The sequence below is a fragment of the Barbus barbus genome (genome assembly GCF_936440315.1).
Source record: "Barbus barbus genome assembly, chromosome: 9".
NCBI lineage: Eukaryota > Metazoa > Chordata > Actinopteri > Cypriniformes > Cyprinidae > Barbus > Barbus barbus.
Window position 1 is genome coordinate 26,200,434 of NC_136737.1, and position 20,043 is coordinate 26,220,476.

Below are 20,043 nucleotides of genomic sequence, written 5' to 3' on the forward strand. Positions count from 1 at the left end.
TGTGTTTGATTAGAGTTGGTGCTAAACTCTGCAGGACAGTGGCACTCCAGGACCGACGTTGCCTACCCCTGGCTTAAGCTTTAGTGCTACACCAGTATATCAGCCAAGCTGCTTTACTGGCCAATGTTTGGACCCTCTGAGATCAACACAGTATTATCCCATTTATCCAGTATACACCTACACCTGCACTGATATATCAGAATATCAGCTATTTGAAACCCATCATGAATTAGCATACTGCATAATTAGGACCTGTGCGAGATATTCATGTAAAAAAAAAAAGAGATAACTTTTGTGTCTATTTTCCTCACAGATATAGATGAGTGCAAGACACTGCTGGAAGCCTGCAAAGGGGGCATGAAATGTGTCAACCATTTTGGTGGCTACCTCTGCCTTCCCCACAACGCTCGGATAATCATCAGTAACGGCGAGGATGAGCCCACTACTCCCCCGCAAGTGGAAAGAGTAGATGTTCAGCCCGGCTTATCCCCCGTCTCCAGGGGAGATTATTCAAGAGTCATTCATAGCTCAACACATACACTCCAGTGTGGCGTGGGGTTCATGCCGGATTCTCAGAACTACTGCAGAGGTGAGCAATAGCTGGCCCATTCTCTACTTGATTATTTGCAGTATTTGTTGCGATTATAGAGTTGAGAGCTCTCATGACCCACAATCCTGTAAACGGTGTGCATACAGTAGATCAATGTGTCCATGTGTAGCCTATGGAATCTTGTTCTCACCATGGGATAAAAAATTAAAAAAGGTCATTGCAATTTTTTATCTCACAATTTTGAGTTTATTTCTCGCAAATAGCAGTTCAGACCTTTTTCTCACGACTGCAAGATTTAAAGTCAGAATTGTAAGATGGAAAGTCAGAACTGCAAGATTTCTTGAGCAATTCTGAGAGGAAAAGTTTCAAGAAACACAAAAAGACAGACTAAGACTAATAAAATTGCAATTATATATAGATTTTATTTTGTATTCTGTGGTGGAAAGAAACATAATTGAAAGTTGCAAACTTAGAATTCAGAAAAAAATGTCAGAATTCCAAGATATAAATTTAACATGGCAAGATGTTAACTCAGAATTATGTGAAAAAAAGTCAGAATTGCAAGATATAAACTTTTTTCTCTCACAATTCTGAGTTTACATCTTCTAATTCGCAAATCTGACTTTTTTCACAATTCTAAGAAAAAATTCAGATTTGTGAGATACAAACTCATAATTGAGAGATGTATGTTGTGAGATAAACTCGGATTTGCAAGACATAAACTCGGAATCGCGAGACATAAACTTGGAATTGCGAGATATAAACTTAAAATGCGAGACAAACTCAGAATCCCAAGATAAAAACTTGGAATCGCAAGATATAAACTCAGAATTACCAGATATAAACTCATAATGATGAGATATATGCTCAGAATTGTGAGATTTAAACTCTGAATTGCAAGATGTGAAAACTGAATTGCGAGAAATAAAATCTGAATTGCAAAAAATAAACTAGGAATTGTGCAATATAAACTCAGAATCGTGAGATGTAAGCTCAGAATCGTGAGAAATAACCTCTACATTGTGAGAAATAAACTGAATTGCAAGGAATAACCTCAGAATCATGAGATATAAACACAAAATTGTGAGATATAAACTTTGAATTGCAAGATATAAACTCCACCAACCTGACATTTTGCTCACACTTGCGAGATGTGGTGGAGAGATAAAAGGTCACAATTACTTTTTAAGCTATTTTCCCATGGTTGATTGGTACGAAACCACATACTTACGTACTATATAGATTGCCAAAATAGTAGTATGTCACAATCCTTAGTAGTTAAGAAACACTGTCTCAAATAACCTAGATGATTTACTACTTCTGCCAAGAGTTTTAAGGGCACATCTGATGGACACTCTTCTATCCCATAAGGCCATGGGAAAAGAATTATGAAAATTGCTTCACACACACTATTTGCAAGAATGAGTGGAATGTGTATAAGCAATGTTTAGTTTGTGTGTAGATGATACACTCAATTTTGTGGCCTACAGTTCCGAAGTTAGTAGTGTAGCGTTGCGGTACAAGAGAGTAGAGAAAATTGAGGGGTGGCTACCTCATTCTCAACTAGAGAGACGCCAGAAATGGCAATATATGATCGACTACGCCGCCCCGGAGAACCAGGGAAATAATAGCCCTAAGGGCACACAGATTCGTTTTGAGTGGGTGGGTGAGAAAACATGAGTCGTATACATAGAAGTAGAAAAGTTTATTTTAGTCAATGTTGAATAATATATAGCTAAAAAGATTCAAAGTTAAAAACTCCTACATTGGCATTTTAATAATGATGAACACCATCAATCGGCATCTACTCATACACACACAGTAAATAACAAACTCAAATGTAAAGAAAACAAATTAGCCAAGAGCAGAGGTATCTGGAGGTACGGGCCAGCTGCCAAATTGGAAGACAACCCCCCCCCAAAGAATCCACTACAACTACCCAAACACACACGTGAAGGTTAGATGCCAGAAGACACACAGCACTAGGTGTGATCACACCACACGAATGGCAGCTTCTCCTTCACCCTCCAGAAACCCCCCAGCTCCTGCAACAAAGACAAAAGAAAAGGGAAAACACCCAAAACATATATGAATATAAAAACAAAAAGAATAAAAAAAAAAAATCAAGAATCTAAACCACTTGACATACAATTAGGACTCTCAATACCACATAAAAATAAGTTAACATTGAAATAAACCAAGTTCACTCAGGTTTGCAGTGATCGAAAATAAGACATAGAATGAACAAAAAAAAGAAAACCAAATAATCAAACATAACACCATACGCTACCCAAAGTGATACTTACGAGATGCTTACAGACCAATGGAATTCAATAGGCGGCGGCCAAAGGAGATAGTCAGCCAGCTCGCACAGTCAGACGAAGGCACAATCCTCAGTAGCAACGTGCGACAAAACCGCAGCAGCTAATAATTGCTATCGTGATGAACGTCGAGGTAAAACAACGACATTATACGCAATCAAAGTTCAATGTTGATGCTCAATTCCCACAAATAGCACAAGAGACCCTCAGTTATGCAGGGGAGCCTGCCGAGCATAAAGATAATGTATTAAAAAGAGAAAACGAATTACTAATACACAAAACTATAATCCTACATACCGCGGGATGATCACTGCACACAAACCGCTTCATCGTCGCACACCATATTGCAATACAGCGGCTCAGTCAGGAACATATAAGTGACATACTATCAACACCACAAAGACAAAACAAATCGTAAATAACCAACCGCGGTCAATTTCTCCTTGTTATGTAAAAAATGGCTACTCATACCTGTGAGGAGTGGGCAGCCAGCACACAGCAGACGGGGAAACCAGCTTACAGTCTAAACCTAACAATGAAAGAAATTCACATCAACCGCCTGCACAGCCCGAGAAGCACCGGTTCACCCCAAACGAGTCACATACCTGCGGCAACTACGGATGACGTCACAAGGGTAATACCAACCATAACCCATCCCTTATATATCCAACAAAAAGGGAGGGGAATTAATAAACTAAGCGCAGGTGTATGACATTCCCATAGATGGATTCAACTACCCTGCTACAGTAGCAAAAATGTAAATTAGCTTATTAGCCCACAGATTTTAGGCTATTTTTAGATTTTAATATTCATTTTGTCAACATACAGTTAATTCTGAGAGGCCATATTTAAAATACTCAACGGAAGATGATCTCTTTGCAGAATGTGTAGTTAAGCTAACAAGCCAAATGCTGACCACTTGGGAAGTTATGATGTCATTCTTTGGGAAGTCATTGTGTCTGTTCAGAGGATGCAGTGCCAGAAATCTGCTTCCTCTGGGTCTGTCTTCTTCTATCTGGTGGATAAAACCATTTTTGTGTGTGTGCTAATGGTGCTAATTCTTTCCCAACTTGATAGAGGGCTCAGTCATGTTACAGCACGTAGAATACCTGTGCTAGAAGCAAACAATTTAGATTGCATAAACCATTCACGATGAGACTGAAAGACAAGAATTGCAAAGACATGCCAACTAACATGTCATCCAACAACAATAATACATTTGTTTCCCAATCTTAAATCATTTTATTAGATACTATGAGCAGTCATTTGCACTGATTCCATTTGCTGTAATACTTGATAACTGATTTCTCTACTGTTGAAAAGCTCAGGAAAGATCAGTGCCTATATTAATGCTTGTCAAAGTAATTTTTTATTGGTTTGGTTTTGGTCTTGCCGGTGAATTATAACGATAATGAGCAAAATCGCATATCGCAATTGCATATCACAGCAACCGTTCCACAGACGATGCTATTGCCCTCACCCTGCACACTGCTCTCTCCCACCTGGAAAATAAGAACACCTATGTGAGAATGCTGTTTGTGGACTACAGCTCAGCATTTAATACCATAGTGCCTGCCACACTGGTTGAGAAGCTGCAGACTCTGGGACTAAACGGATCTCTGTGCAGCTGGATCCTGGACTTCCTGACAGGCAGATGTCAGGTGGTCAGGATGGGCAACAACACTTCATCCCCGCTGACCCTCAACACTGGTGCTCCTCAGGGCTGCGTCCTCAGCCCACTCCTGTACTCCCTGTACACACATGACTGTACAGCAACACACAGCTCCAACGTCATCGTCAAATTTGCTGACAACACAACGGGGATAGGCCTGATCACTGACAACGATGAGACGGCCTACAGAGAGGAGGTGAGAACCCTGACTAAATGGTGTCAAGAGAACCACCTCTCACTCAACATCGACAAGACCAAGGAGCTCGTGCCTGTGGAGCGGGTAAACAGCTTTAAATACCTCGGCGTTCACATCACTGAGGATCTCACATGGTCCGCTCACACAGATGCAGTGCTGAAGAAGACACACCAACGCCTCTTCTTCCTGAGACGGCTGAGGAAGTTTGGAATGAGCCCCAGCATCCTCAGATCATTCTACACCTGCACTGTGGAGAGCATCCTGACCGGCTGCATCGCCGCCTGGTTTGGAAACAGCACTGCTGGCAACCGCAAAGCTCTACAAAGGGTCGTGCGAACTGCCCGTCACATTGTTGGAGGTGAGCTTCCCTCCCTCCAGGACATCTATGCCAGGCGGTGTATAAGGAAAGCCCGGAGGATCATCAGTGACTACAGCCACCCGTCCCACAGACTGCTCTCTCTGCTGCCCTCAGGAAGACGTCTCCGCAGCATCCGATCCCGCACTAGCCGACTGAGGGATAGCTTTTTTCCTCAGGCTATCAGGCTAATGAACAGTCAGAACTAATACACCCTACAGCATACTCCCACCTTACAGTATACCACGCACTGCACTTTAATTCCGATACAGTTCAAACTGGACTACCAGTACACTACTGCACTAATACAACAATCTTTTTGCTACCACTGGATACCATCCAATGCACATCCATAACATTTGCGTATCCAGTTTATATATAATCTGCTGCATCTTCGCATATTATTGTGTGTATATGTGTACATAATGTAGAATGTGTGTATCGATAACTGTATGTATGTCTAATAGTACACTGTGTGTACTGAGTATATGCATGTGTATATTACACATTGTCATCTTTATAAGTCTGCAAGTATGTATAGTAATGTTTATATGTAAATTGTTTCTGCACTGTCTGGAGCACGCTCTCAAGAATTTCACTCACCAAGGCACGTGTGCTGTGGTGATGTGACAATAAAAGTGATTTGATTTGATTTGAAAATGTAGCTGCTGGGGGGATGCGCATGCGCGACGAGTGGTGATGGCTGCTTAGTGTTTCGGTGCTCCGCCTCAGATGTCCTTTTTCCCTATAAACTATCCCTGCTAAGACTTACGCTGAGTTTTTGAGTCACCTTTCTGTTTAAGAAGCTTCCGAGATGGCATCTAAACGGGAATTGCCATATTCACCCTCCAAAACGCGGCCTAAAGATGACGAACGTCTTCATGACGCCATTGCTGAGATGCTAGAAAAGCAATTGAGCGCCATAAAGTTAAGCAGGTCGTCGATCGAAATTTCAATGATTTCTACGCGACTTGATTCTTTGGAAAAAGATGTTAAAGCGTTTGGCGACAGATTTGACTACATGCAAACCACAGTGCGCGATATCAAAAAGGATTCGATCGCTAGCATATCTCGCCTGGAAGATTTGCAGGAGAAGCTTTGGCTTTATGAAGACAAGTCCAGACAAAACAACCTAAGGTTGGTGGGTCTACCTGAAGGAGTCGAAGGTGGCAACGTAATCCAGTTTTTGCAGACCCAAATTCCTAAGTGGTTACCGGCCTTACAAGGGAAGGAGATTGAAATTGAACGCGCGCATCGCCTGTACGCGAACGAAGATCCCACCAGGAAGAAAGCACGTCCCTTGATCTTCAAACTTCTACGTTACAACGACAGACAAGCGATCCTGAAGGAAGCCAGAAATTCACCTTCTCTGAGCTATGAAGGGGCCAAGCTGTGGTTCTTCCCAGATTTTAGCAAGGGCACGTCTCATAAAAGGAAAGCTATGTCAGAAAGAAGGAAACGCCTTCAACAGTTGGGCATCGAGTCGTTCCTGTTATACCCAGAGGTTGTTAAAGTGAGAAACGGCCGTGAGCAGATCCTTTTCAAGACCCCCGCAGACCTCGAGAGATTTGTCTCTTCCCTGGATACCGACACACGGATGGAATCTACCATGACAACGGGAACCCCCAATGAATAATTTCAGCTCCCTAGATTCGGTGCTTCATTATTTCAAGTAGGGACATAAGTTTCTATTGCCGTTATGGACATTTGGATAGGCGGGTCACTGATACCAGGGCTTTGCCTCATTGTTCGAGTGCATGGCCTCAAATACTTTTATTTTCCAGGCAGGTAAGAGAGTGTGTTTTATCTCTCTGCATGCTGCCATTTGTACTCTGTTTGTATGTTCGTTGGTTTGTTTGACCACTACGTTGTTTACACCAGGGTTTGCCGTATTCGATTATGCTATTAATCTTGTGTTTATGTGGGGTGACATTTTGGTTTATATGATAACTATGGTTTCATCTGCAGCAAGCTTTTATTTTTTGCTGTATTGTTAGGATGAAGGATTTCAATCTGGATGCTAATGCAGTTGTTAAACTTTCGATTGATAAGTCTCTTTCCACGGTATATGATGATCAGGCTTCACAGGCTCTGAATGATCTTATTGCGGATAATAACTTGTGTGATATTTGGAGGATGAAGAATGAAAACTGTAGGGACTACACTTTTTATTCTTCCCGACATAAGACTTTTACGAGAATAGATTATATTTTAATATCTAAGTGTCTTATTCAGTGTGTAAATAGTATTGGTATTCTTCCCAGGTTGATTTCAGATCATTCGGCGGTAATTTGTAATTTGTCTCCTCCTGTGAGATCCCAAAGGTCAAAGAGATGGCGTTTCAATATAACTTTGTTATCAAAAGAGGATTTTATTAAACAGCTACGGGCCAGTTTGTCAACGTTTCTTTCAGAGAACTCCAGTTCAGCTGCTAACCCACAGATTCTATGGGAAACAACCAAATGTTTTTTGAGAGGAAACTGTATCTCTTACGCCTCTTTTGATAATAAATCTATAGTAAAAGAACTAAATCGTCTTGAGGACCAGATTAAAATAATGGAGAAGGATTTGAAAGAAACTTTTTCAGAACAGAAAAGTAAGATTTTAGGTCACTTAAGATCTGACTATAAGGCAGTCTTACTAAAAAGGGCAGAGTTCTTGATCCATCGCACTAAACAAAATTACTATTTTAATGGTGAACGGCCCACTAGATTGCTGGCGCTAAGGCTGAAACACAATGACTCAATGTCGTCAATAACAGCCATTAAGGATAGTATGGGCATCGTTCATACTGCCCCGGATGAGGTGAATACTATATTTAAGAACTTTTATGAGCATCTTTACAGTTCCGAGGTGGGTTTGGAGGATCAACAGAGAATTGAATTCATATCAGAATTAAATCTCCCTCACCTAAGTGATGAGCAACGTAATTTTCTTGACTCTCCAATTGAACTAAGTGAATTAAAAGAAGCTCTAGAGTCTATGAACAAGGGTAAGGCCCCCGGTTTGGATGGTCTACCCCCGGAGTTGTATTTGGTGTTATGGGATATGCTTGGACCACTCCTTCTTAATTCCTTTAATTTTGCAACGGAGACAGGTTGTTTCCACAGAGATCAGAATACTGCCCTTATTTCTCTGATTCTGAAAAAAGGGAAGAACCCTCTCTGTTGCTCTAGCTATAGGCCGATTTCATTAATCTGCACGGACACTAAGGTCTATGCTAAAGTTCTAGCCCGTCGTTTAGATCAAGTTGCTGGCTCTCTAATTTCTTATGATCAGACAGGATTTCTTAAGGGACGTTGTGGTATGGATAATGTCCGACGTCTTTTTAATATTATAGACGTGCCCAATCCGACTGATGATCAACGAGCTATTCTTTCGCTAGATGCAGAGAAAGCCTTTGATCGGGTCGAGTGGATGTATCTCTGGTCAGTCTTGAAGTGTTTTGGCTTTGGTCCCCATTTCATACATATGGCACAAACTCTCTACAGAAGTTCTTATGCACGGGTGTTGACAGGGATGAGTTGCTCAAGTGCTTTTCGGCTGGGCAGAGGCACAAGACAGGGCTGCCCACTGTCACCACTGCTGTTTGCCCTCTCGTTAGAGCCTCTGGCACAAGCAATTCGTCAGGATCATATAATTTCCCCTATTACTATAGATAACTCTAAACACCACATTTCTCTTTTTGCTGACGATATCTTATTATATTTGTCTAACATTTCTACCTCTATTTCTCAATGTCTCAAAATATTTGATGATTTTAGTAAAGTAAGTGGTTATAAAATTAATTGGGAAAAATCAGTACTAATTCCTCTGTCCGGGTTGGGTGATACTGCATCTGTGTCCTCCTTAATCCCAGTTAGTAATACATTCACATACTTAGGAATTCAGATTCCTTCCCTCACTTCAGGCAGTGGCATTATAGTTCCTTACTCAATAATATTAGACGAGATCTAGACAGATGGAACGCATTACTACTTTCTTTGCAAGGTAGGATTGCACTCATCAAAATGAATGTTCTTCCCAGGCTTTTATTTTTATTCTCCATGATTCCTCTTTCTCCTTATAAATTTTTTTTCAAAGAATTGAACTCCATTATAATTAAATTCATTTGGAACAACAAACGTCCAAGAATTAAACTTAGTACCTTACAGAGAGGTCCTGCCAAAGGAGGTTTGGCGTTTCCTAACATTCAACTATATTTCTCGGCATGTCGGCTGCGCTCCATCAAGACTTGGTTGGAAGTAAACTCTGAGATTGCTTGGCGTAATATAGAAGCTTCCGCGGTGCATCCTCATCGACTACAAGATATATTATTTATTGGGTTATCTAAGAAATCCCTAAAGTTTGATAACAAAATTGTGGACAACTCTCTTAAAATCTGGTATGATGTTTGTAAATTCATCGGATGTTCTAGCAAATTTACTAAAGAGTCCCCGATATGGAATAATCATAACATACAATCTGGGAAAAAGCCCTTTGTCTTTAAGTCCTGGTCTGACCAAGGTGTATTTGTTCTGGGTGACATTTGTAATAATCAGGGCCTAAGGTCCTTTCAGGATTTGAAAGAAGGTTATAATCTTCCTGGACATTCCTACTTTCTGTATTTAAGGTTAAGAAGTGCAATGCGTGCTTATGGAGTACCGTGGAACTGTAACCTGGACACTCATCCACTGATGGACTGTGTGAATCTTTCTCAGACACGTGGAGTAGTATCGTTTATTTATAACAAATTGCTTAATCATGGCTCCGGTGCACTTCCCATCACTACAATATGGGAAAAGGAACTGGCACCTTGTAAACCAAACTGGGACTGGATATGGGAAAGTATTCCTGCAATCTCCAAGAATCCGGCCCATCAACTTATACACTTTAAACTGATTCACAAGGCCTATGCAAAACCATAAGTGTTACACAGAATGAAGCGCTTGCCTACCCCTTTGTGTACATTGTGTAATTAAAATATGGTGGGGACCTATATGCATATGTTCTTTGACTGTCCACTTATCAGTAAATTCTGGGATAAGGTGTTTCTTGTGGTCTCAGAACTTTGCAATAGGCTTATTCCTAAACATCCCATTATTTGTCTGTTGAATGATGATTCTGATCTTAATCTGAACGTTTACCAACGTAGAATGCTTCACACCACACTAACTGCAGCCAAGAAGGTAATCTTTAAAATTTGGTATGAACCCACATTCCCGGCTGACAAAATGTGGCTCATAGAATTAAAAAATATAGTGCTGTTAGAGTGTTCGACAGCAAGAATTAATAGAGCTAAGCCAAGAACAATTAAGGCATGGTCAGAATTTATTGAGAAACTTTCTTATATGATAACTAGATCAATAATATAGTGAAAGGTAAATAGTGGATATTTCAGATGTGTATAAATGTGGTTTGTCACCCCTAGAGTGTTTTTTTTTTTTTTTTTTTTTTATGCAAACCCTGGCTTGTATATAGTTATTGTAAGCTATGTATGCTGGCTTTGTTCTACAATAAACAAATAGTCATAAAAAAAGAAAATGTAGCTGCTGCAGCTTTTATACCAGTTTCAAATTTCCATTCACAAGTCATGTGGTATAACCATCAAAATGTAATAATATATATTCCTTATAACCTGAATGCATGTGAGTGTACGTCTTTTTTTAAAATACAATTTTTTTTTTCAAAGTAAAATGTATTTTTACACTTCTCAAGAATGATTAATTCTTTAATTTTGAGGAGTCACACCACATGACATTTTACAACCTGAACTAACCCTGCCTTGTCAGATTTTCTGATATTTTAAAATACTTACAGATATTGTCCTATCTCATATAATTTCGTATTTTATGATTTTTTTTTTATGAATGTGTATGTCAGTTGCACCACATGACTTTCATTCTGTGGCCAAAGTTTTCCAAACTGAAGTGTTTTTTTTTTTTTCTGAGAAACAAATAAAAGAAAAAAAATGATTTTATTCATCGATACAGAGTATTTAAAAGTATCGTTTCGTTTTTGTCTTTAAAACATTAAAATATTTTTAATGCCACTAACTTAATTTAATGCAATTAACACTCTGTCTCGTCCTTCGGCTTGCTCCCTTTATCAGGGGTCGCCACAGCGGAGTGATCAGCACAACTGATTTGGCACATTTTATGCCGGATAATGCAATTAACACTAATATTATTAATTTTGGGAAGTTGCACCACATGAAATTTAACAACCTGAACTTTGTCAAAAAGGTCAGATGATCTGATATTTTAAAATACTTATTGACCTTGACATCTCTTTGATAGCTTGTGCACATTGGTTGCACCACATGACTTTGATTTGGCAGGCAAATTTTTTAAATAAAATTTAGCTAAAAATAAATAAAATGATTATTTTACATATAATTGAATTATTTCATATATTATTATTATTATCATTATTAAATAAAAAAACAATCCCATTAACCTCACAAACTAATGTTTGTTGTTTTTTAATCAAAAGTATTCAATGCATCAACCTGGTGTCCATAAACTTTGTCTCCAGTCAGACAAGTGTGTAACGCAAACCGTTGTATTTTGATTGCCGTTGCCATTGTCGAGTGCAATATTCTTCAGACATTCAGTAAATGGACTACAGCTACCAGAGTTTATGTGGTTTTGTTTGAGGAAGTATGGGTCAGGACATGTATATCTCAGCCCATTAAAATGAGTCAACAATTAGCTCGGGCGTCTTCCCGCAAAAGAGAGTCAGCCTTCCTGCAATGTTTACATATTTTCATCCAGTCTCTTTCAGAAGTGCCTTGGCAATGATTCCTCTGGAATCTAACACCAGTTTGCTGGAATCAAATCACCATCATGTGGGTGATCACAGACTCCAGGTGTGTCTCCCTCAAAGAGGTGGGCAAGAAAAAAGTATGTTTTTCGTCTGAACTCTTGGCCGCGAGGCCTTGCCTCATGTTTTCCGGCCAGATTGGCTATCAGCAGTGCTGAACCCAGTGAAAGGGCCCAAACGCTGGTCAGCAAAGCTTTGGAAACTCTAGACGAGAGGCCTCCCGGGGATCTTCGGAGCTGTTGCGTTGACATTATTCTCCCATTAATGCCTCAGAAAGAATCTGCTTTGTTTGGATGAGGAGGTTTTTCACTCACACGTATTGCACATCCAATAGTCTGTATATGAATCACAGAAAATTGGCCTATTCTTAGGCCTTTGTATACAGTTACTTGACCAAACCTGGCAGATAAGCGCAGACCACCCACGATGGCCCTCACAGCCTGAAAGGACACTTTCTGCGCTCCAGAACGAAGCTGGAAACCTCGCCAGACATACCAAAGAATGATTAGGAGTGCAGAAAAGATGTGTGCTTTGGATTATGCTACCTGTTGTTTTAAATAAGTGCCGTTATTAGTGTTATATTTGAGGGACTGAAGGAAACAGGCATTTGGGAACGGCCAGTTATTTTGTTTATTACTCATGCAATCTCCTTTTTAATTTCATCATCTATCATTAATGTTCAGTTGAGTGTTATTTTGTTTGTTTTTTGTTTTCACAGATGTGAATGAATGTCTAACCGCAAACCCCTGCCAACATCAGTGCTACAATCTGATTGGCTCTTTCATCTGCCAATGTGAAGTCGGATATGAACTGACTTCAGACTCAGTCTCCTGCCAAGGTTTATTTTTCAAGCATTTTACGCTTTTTTAGTGTACAAAAACACATGATAGGCTTTGTTTGAATATTCCTAAAACCATCAACAATAATTTCAACATGTATGTAAACAGACGTGTAAAGTACTGACAGTAATGTGCTTACAAAAGATAGTTTGACATTTGATTCATTTAGTTAGGGTGAGTTTTACAGTCTTTCATCATGAGGGAGTAGCTAACATCTGCAAAACGTTACTCACGCTATCCTGTTGTAGCCAATCAGATCAATCTAATCATAATCAAACAGTATTTCAATGGCGATAAAATAGTATGATTATGTACAAGGTTTTTTCCCCATTTATGTGGATTTTATATTGATTATAAGAATATCTTAATGGAATTGGACAAATGAGCATTTTTATATAATTCATAAAGAAAATATAGGTATTACGGTATAAAATAAACTATGAAGGTTTGTATTGAATATTTCTAGTAACTTGCATATTGCATGCTTTGTTAGCAGGCTAATGTTAGCTTAGGAGGCTAATCTGTTAACATGCTATCCTTAGGCTAACTGAAAGAGAAATGCTATATTTGATGTGCATTTGATGGTTTTTGTTATATAATGTGTGAAATAGCCATTTAAAAGACATTACTAAGGTACTTTGATATTTAAATTGACTTTGACAAACTAGTTAGTACTATTTGTACACTTTAGACAATCTTAAAAACATCTCAATGTATTTGCATTTGATGATTAAAATATTAAACTAAGTGGCATTTGTTTTATTGGAAGAAACCATAAGTACACTTTTCCAATCAAAGGCCTGTTTACACCAAGAACAATAACTATGTTAGCATCCACACCAACGGACAATAATGTTGTTAAGTGGATTCTGATTGGCTGTCAATGTTTTTATTGTTCATCAGATGAAAAAAAAGTGATTTTAACAAGATTGTTCCTGTGTGTCATCATCATTGTAGCTGGGTTTTGGACTTCGCTATGCTCAAAAACTTTGAACGATTATTAAAACTTTATAGTTATAATTATCATCGACTATTGATATTTCAAATGAAGACAAAAAGCATGTTGACACTTTATGGTTGTCCTAGTATAGTGTAGAAGTATTTTTTCTGTCCACAGACATTAAATTGATAGTAACCGCAGTAAATATTTTGCCATTCTGTGAGTTTAATTCTCATTCGTGTTTTCCAGATATCAATGAGTGTGAATTCTCAAACTACATCTGCCAGTTCCAGTGTGTGAATCAGCCCGGCGGATACCAGTGTGTGTGTCCTGATGGATACCAGCTCCAAGGGACGCGGATGTGCCAAGGTACAGTCCAGTTTCTTCCAGGCTCCTGAAGTGGCTTCTGAAGATACTCATTGACCTTTTTCATGTTTCCTGTGCATACGACAATAACAACTCTTGAATCCTGACTCTTTTCCACCCTGTTAATAGATATAAACGAGTGTGAAACAGCACACAACTGCAGAGAAGATGAAATGTGTTGGAATTACTATGGAGGATTCCGTTGCTATCCCAGAAACCCCTGCCGTGAGCCATACGTCAAAACAGGCGAAGGGTGTGTCTAATCTCCTGCTAAAATCATACCTTGTATGTGTTGTAAAATGTGTTGTTATTTGATCCACAAATCTTTTTACAAACTGTTTAACTCTCTATCAACAGCCGCTGTAGGTGCCAGTCACCAAGTGTTTGCCGAGGACTGCCGCCTGTCATTGTCTACAAGTACATGAGCATCTTTTCTGATCGCTCAGTGCCTGCAGATATCTTCCAGATTCAAGCTACCAGTGTCTACCCCAACATGGTAAACACTTTCACCATCAAATCCGGCAACGAGGGAGGAGAATTCTACCTGAGGGTAAGATCTGTGATTACAGCCTTGCAGCTAGTTATTTATTTTTACCAGCGTTGGGTGTAATACATCAAGTAATTAACGACTGTAAATGCATTACTTTCCCTTGAATAATAAAGTAATGGATTACTATTAGCTTTGCTGTAATTTAAGTACAGTTATTTCTAGTGTAATTGCATTAAACACTGTGTAAACCAGGGGTGCCCAACCCTGCTCCTGGAGATCTGCGTTCCTGCAGAGTTCAGTTCCAGCCCTGATCAAACACACCTCTCTGTAATTATCAAGTGCCCCTTCAGATCCTAATTAGTTGGTTCAGCTGTGTTTGATCAGGGTTGGAGCTGACCTCTGCAGGAACGCAGATCTCCAGGAACAGGGTTGGGCACCACTTATATAAATTATATAACAATTCTGTATAAAATAGTGGATTGAACATCAAAATTTAACATCTAATGTAAAAATGTATGTTTTAATGTAACCTTCTCCCTTTAAATACTTTGGTCAGTTCAAGAATAATGATTAAAATAGCAGTTTCATGTCTATCCTTGTATTGTTCAACTGGTCGAGGTTGATACAGGATTTAGAAAGTAATTAAGTAATGCAATACTTTTTTTAGAAAGAGTAATTAGTACAGCAATTGAATTACACTGTTGACGATTTTATTAGCTAGTAATTAATTAAATTAATGAGTTACTTAACACTGAACTGTTACTAACTGCAAATCTAACTCTTTCAATTCTATTTTATTTCAATACTGTAACAGTTTGGATGGATAACTTAAGCACAGTAGATTGTTTAAATTTGAGATATATTACTTTCAGTACAGCCTTAATAAATAAATAACACATTATAATTGAAAAGATAATAACCAAAGACATTTCTCTTCCAAAATTTGTGCCATCTGATCCCTGTCATAAAGTGTTTAAATGTTACAGGATTGAAAATAATCCAAAAAAAGTATAACAACCGCCATACGATTCTTATGTATTTATCTTATTAGCTTTAGAGTCAATGTTCATGTATTTTTTGCCAAGAAAAGTATTAGTATCATGTAAAGGACTATTCACTGTTAGTTTCCTAACCACACCAACTATTGAGCTTGCCAAAATAACTTAGAAACCTGCTCATTTTTGTTTATGAGAGATACTTGCTTTTAAACTCTATTTAAACCCAAGGCATTTCTCTACCAAAACAGGTTTTATGACCACCCTGTTACAATGTTTGGGTTTGAATGGTACACGGTTGTAGATTAGTGCACAAAATCTGATTATTTACAATCAGCATTCTTGTGCTTTTTGTCAAGACTTTGAACAGATGAGCTTGAAATATATATCTGTAAACATAAAAACGGACATAAACTTCAATAGATACTCACTTGTGTTTGAACCCATGATATTTCTTTTCCAAAACAGGTTTAAAATATCTAGGGATGAGAATCGGTGCAAAAATGTCTTGTAATGTCCTTAGCTGGCACGGCACAACACAGCACCAGCTTACTTGCAGTCAGTATTATTCTGCTTTCTGCCAAGAAAAAATATATCACTATTCTTTTCCCATAACAGAGCTAAACAATTGAGCATGACAGTATAACTGTAAACAATAAAAACTGTAGCGACTGTAAAAGATACTTACTTGTGTTTGAACCATGGCATTCCTTTTCCAAAATAGGTTGTGTGAACCCAGTTACCTTTCAAATGTTTTGGGGATTACAGGGTTAAATATCACTGAAACAATGGCTATTTACAGTCATCATTGCTCACAATGATATTTTTCCCAGTTGAAATATGTACCTGTAAACATACTGAAATACAATCAACCCTGTTACATTCAAAAATGGATCACTGTGATTTATAACACTGTCTCGTGGTGAAGCCCAGTGATAGGCTTTTCTTTGTCTTTCAGCGCTCCAGTAACGTAAGTGCCATGTTGGTGATGACCAAACCTTTGACTGGACCTAAAGAACATGTTGTGGACCTGGAGATGGTCACCCAGAGTAATGTCTTGAGCTACCGTTCCAGCTCACTGTTGAGACTCACCATTATTGTGGGTCCATACCCTTTCTAAATCATCTAGATCGACTGAATCAGCACCTTGGTTTAATGTGTGTATTGCAGCTTACTATGTTTAAAATGTTCAACACAGCATGGCTACCTGGTTGTGGTCTAGATCAGTGGTTCTTAACTGGTTGGTTGAGACCCAAAACTGTCAGAAACCAGTTCTAATTCAACCAATAGATATCAATGTTGGATTGTTTGATGAGTTCACATTTGTATGATGAATCTTTTGTATAATGAATTTTGATACTGTTTTGGGTTGCCATTTAATGGCCGTTGTAAAATGTAGGTCTTGAAACAAAACTGGCTGAGAACCACTGGTCTAGGTAGTTGCACATTCACTGGGTTTCAAACAGGAATTGGTTTATTAATCATAAAATGTAGGGTGTCTGGTTTTCTGAAGTTTTCAAGTAACTTGTACTTTGGAAAATGAAAGACAAGGGCAGAGAGGGTGACATGAAGACCAAGAAATATCTGAAAAACAACACAGCAGGATACCAGAACGAAACACAGTCGCTCAAGTTTCATTCTGAAAAGCACTTACAGGTTATTCTTTGTCTTGGTAGCAAGAGGTTTGCAAGATTCTGCTGCATGTCAGACTTTTAAATGGATAGTTCATCCAAAAAGTGGGTCTATCATTATTTACCCATCTTATGTTGTTGTAAACTCATATGACTTTCTTTCTGTAAAACACATAAGGTGAAGTTTAACAAAATGTCATGTTGCCCGTTTCCTTATAATAAACATCAATGGAGGAAAAACTCTGTGGAGCTCCAAAAATGAGAAAAAAAACAAAAATAGTCCATACGACTCTACAGCTATGGTCAAAGATGTCTGTTTCGCACATGTTTGCATAGAAAATCAGCACACACTGGAATTCAAAACACATTCTGTGTGAACATGGCATGGCTTCAAAAAATTACTTCTATCATGCTTTTATCTATCGATGTCATTCGTCCTCATTCCCTCTCACTGTATGGAAAAGTGCAGTGTGAACATTCTGCTAAGCTTCTTTTTTGTTCCTCAGAAAAAAAAAAAGCCATATGAGTTTGGAACGACACGAAGATAAGTAAATGATGGCAGAGTTTACATTTTTGAATAAACAAACCTTTTAATCTGTCAGTAAATCAAAGCTTTACATTTCTCGTACATGGATTGTGTAGAAACAGAATGTAATTATCAAAAAGTGCTTATAGATTCGTTACTAGATTTTACTTAGCAGGGGAAAAGTGTTTTATAGGTGGAACATGTGGATAAAGCAAACAGAACTGCATAGAGTTAGGTGGAACAGTTTGTGTCGTAATCTAATGGCATCCTTAGCTAATGGAAATCTCTGAATGCTTCCTCCGCCTTGCAAATACTGCAGAAATGACCTGCTATCCTATGAGAATAAGGCAATAATGTTTTGGAAACAGAAGTGATGTTTTCAGGAAATGGCTGGCAAGGGTTTTGGGTCGCATAAGCAATGGAACTCTTGCCTAACATGTCAGTATTGTTGCCAGAGCAGTGTTTGATCTTCTGCAGTGTTTCGTGTCGATGGTCTGTGACAAACACTGTTACTTGAACCGTTGCGTCACACCCGGCGCCCCCAGAGATGTGGTCGTGGGTGAGGCCGGAATGGTTCGCACACCACCACGTTGTATGAAATTATTTTGGCAAGCAATCGCTACAAATCGCTTCAAGATCTGACTTAGTATTTTAATGCAATGCTTGCAAATCAATCTGTATGTTGTCATTATCTGTTTTCTCATGATCAAACACTTTGATTGATCACAGTGAATTTGTGAACACTCCCTGTCTTTTCCCATATTGAGATCATTTTTGCTCAGATCTAAATTGATGTGGACCGGTTGTTTCTGCTCAGTGAGGACAACAGGCCTTTTGTATTTGTTTAACAAACTAAAATTAATTGGATCTGCACCTTTCGTTCAGAAATTTTCTGCATTTTCAGTCTGCTCTCAAGTTGCACTTTTTTTTTTACTCATTCATAGCCTTTGTGCCATTTATTCTGCTGTAAAGTTTTTGGAAATAAAAATAAATACAGTAACAGTTGTGTCATTTTAATTTGCTCAAAACAAATCTATAGCACCAGAAAGGAAGCATGTTCGAAAATGCTCATGTGTAATCTTTTGCTAGTATTGCATAACATGCAGTGGGTCAGTTTGGTATATTCCTGGAACAGTTGAGGACCACCGAGATTCATCTGCAGTTATTATCTCCCTGCGGTTGCAGATGGGAATATGTAACTATGTGATGTTGTCATGACAATAGTTGAGCAGTTCCTGTAATTATATTTACACACTGACAGCTTAGTCGTTTACAGAAAGCATGCAAGTCATACATGAACTTCATGTTTTTGCTTAGATTTTGATGCAAAACTACTCATGCTATTTTTTCTTTTTAAATAAAAGAAAAAATAGAGTATAAACTAAATGTGGGTGTATTAACTCTGGAGATTTACAAGAAAAATCTGGAAAAAACAACAAAATTTAGAATGTAAAGACATTTTCTTTTTGACAAATGTATTGTTGCATAATGTGAATATATTATTAGACTGACATATTTCTGATGGTTTTATGTGATTATTCATGAGATTAATTTGTGGCCTTGTGTCTCTCATGGGTTGAAGAGGATTAAGTAACAGGGTTCCTACCCCTTTTCCATTTTAAACTTCCATACTTTTCCAGACTCAAATTTCCAAACCTCTCAGTAGATTTTCAGACCATATTTAGCATAAATGGTTCATAGAGCATTATTTTCAGCTTTATATTTGGTTATATTTCAAGGCCTTAGGTCTCTTTAACGCATACTTTGTGGATGCCAAGAAACCACACTGCGAAATGGGCTGATGGCACAATACGCTGTTAAAAATAAAGGTGCTTCACGATGCAATGAAAGTACCTTTCTGTCTAAATGGTCCCATAAAAAAACCTTTAACATCTGAAGAACCTTTCTGTTTCACAAAAGTTGTTTGTGGCGAAAGAAGGTTCTTCGGATTATAAGAGAGAGATTATAAGAAAGAGATGGTTCTTTAAACAAACTTGAATGACTGAATGGTTCTTTGTGGAACCAAAACTGGTTCTTCTACGGCATCGCTGTGAAGAACCTTTTAAGCACCTGTATTTTTAAGGTGTAGGTAGCTCAGTGAGCATTGTCCTAAAAGCTAAGTTTTATGGTTTCTCGTGCGCACATAAAAATCTGCATTTTTATTTTTTATTTTTGCAAAGGTCCTTGAGGCTATATACTACAGTGCTAAGAATATTGTGAGAAGAAACCCAATATGCTTATAACCTGCAAAGGTGCATATTTGCCAATGACTAAAGAATCACTACACAGCTGCCATGAAATCTCACTTCTTATACAATAAATGTATTTATTTTCATTACGTTCCTAATTTTCTATAAT

General features: G+C 38.4%; 1 protein-coding gene across 3 annotated transcripts in view; it reads left to right on the forward strand.

Annotated features, from left to right (window-relative positions):
* Nucleotides 1-18,699, forward strand: part of LOC306874819 (EGF-containing fibulin-like extracellular matrix protein 1) — a 22,399-nt gene extending 3,700 nt beyond the window's left edge. For 2 of the 3 annotated variants that reach the window (XM_079425088.1, XM_079425086.1), the window contains exons 4-9: nucleotides 314-589; nucleotides 12,617-12,736; nucleotides 13,927-14,046; nucleotides 14,173-14,296; nucleotides 14,401-14,593; nucleotides 16,487-18,664. In XM_079425088.1, the coding sequence (XP_079281214.1) occupies nucleotides 314-589; nucleotides 12,617-12,736; nucleotides 13,927-14,046; nucleotides 14,173-14,296; nucleotides 14,401-14,593; nucleotides 16,487-16,648 (995 nt within the window). In that variant the 3' untranslated portion in view covers nucleotides 16,649-18,664. Of the gene's footprint in view, nucleotides 1-313; nucleotides 590-12,616; nucleotides 12,737-13,926; nucleotides 14,047-14,172; nucleotides 14,297-14,400; nucleotides 14,594-16,486 lie in introns of all 3 variants that reach the window. The other variant, XM_079425087.1, reaches the window with a different exon arrangement.
* Nucleotides 18,700-20,043: the final 1,344 nt, after the last annotated feature.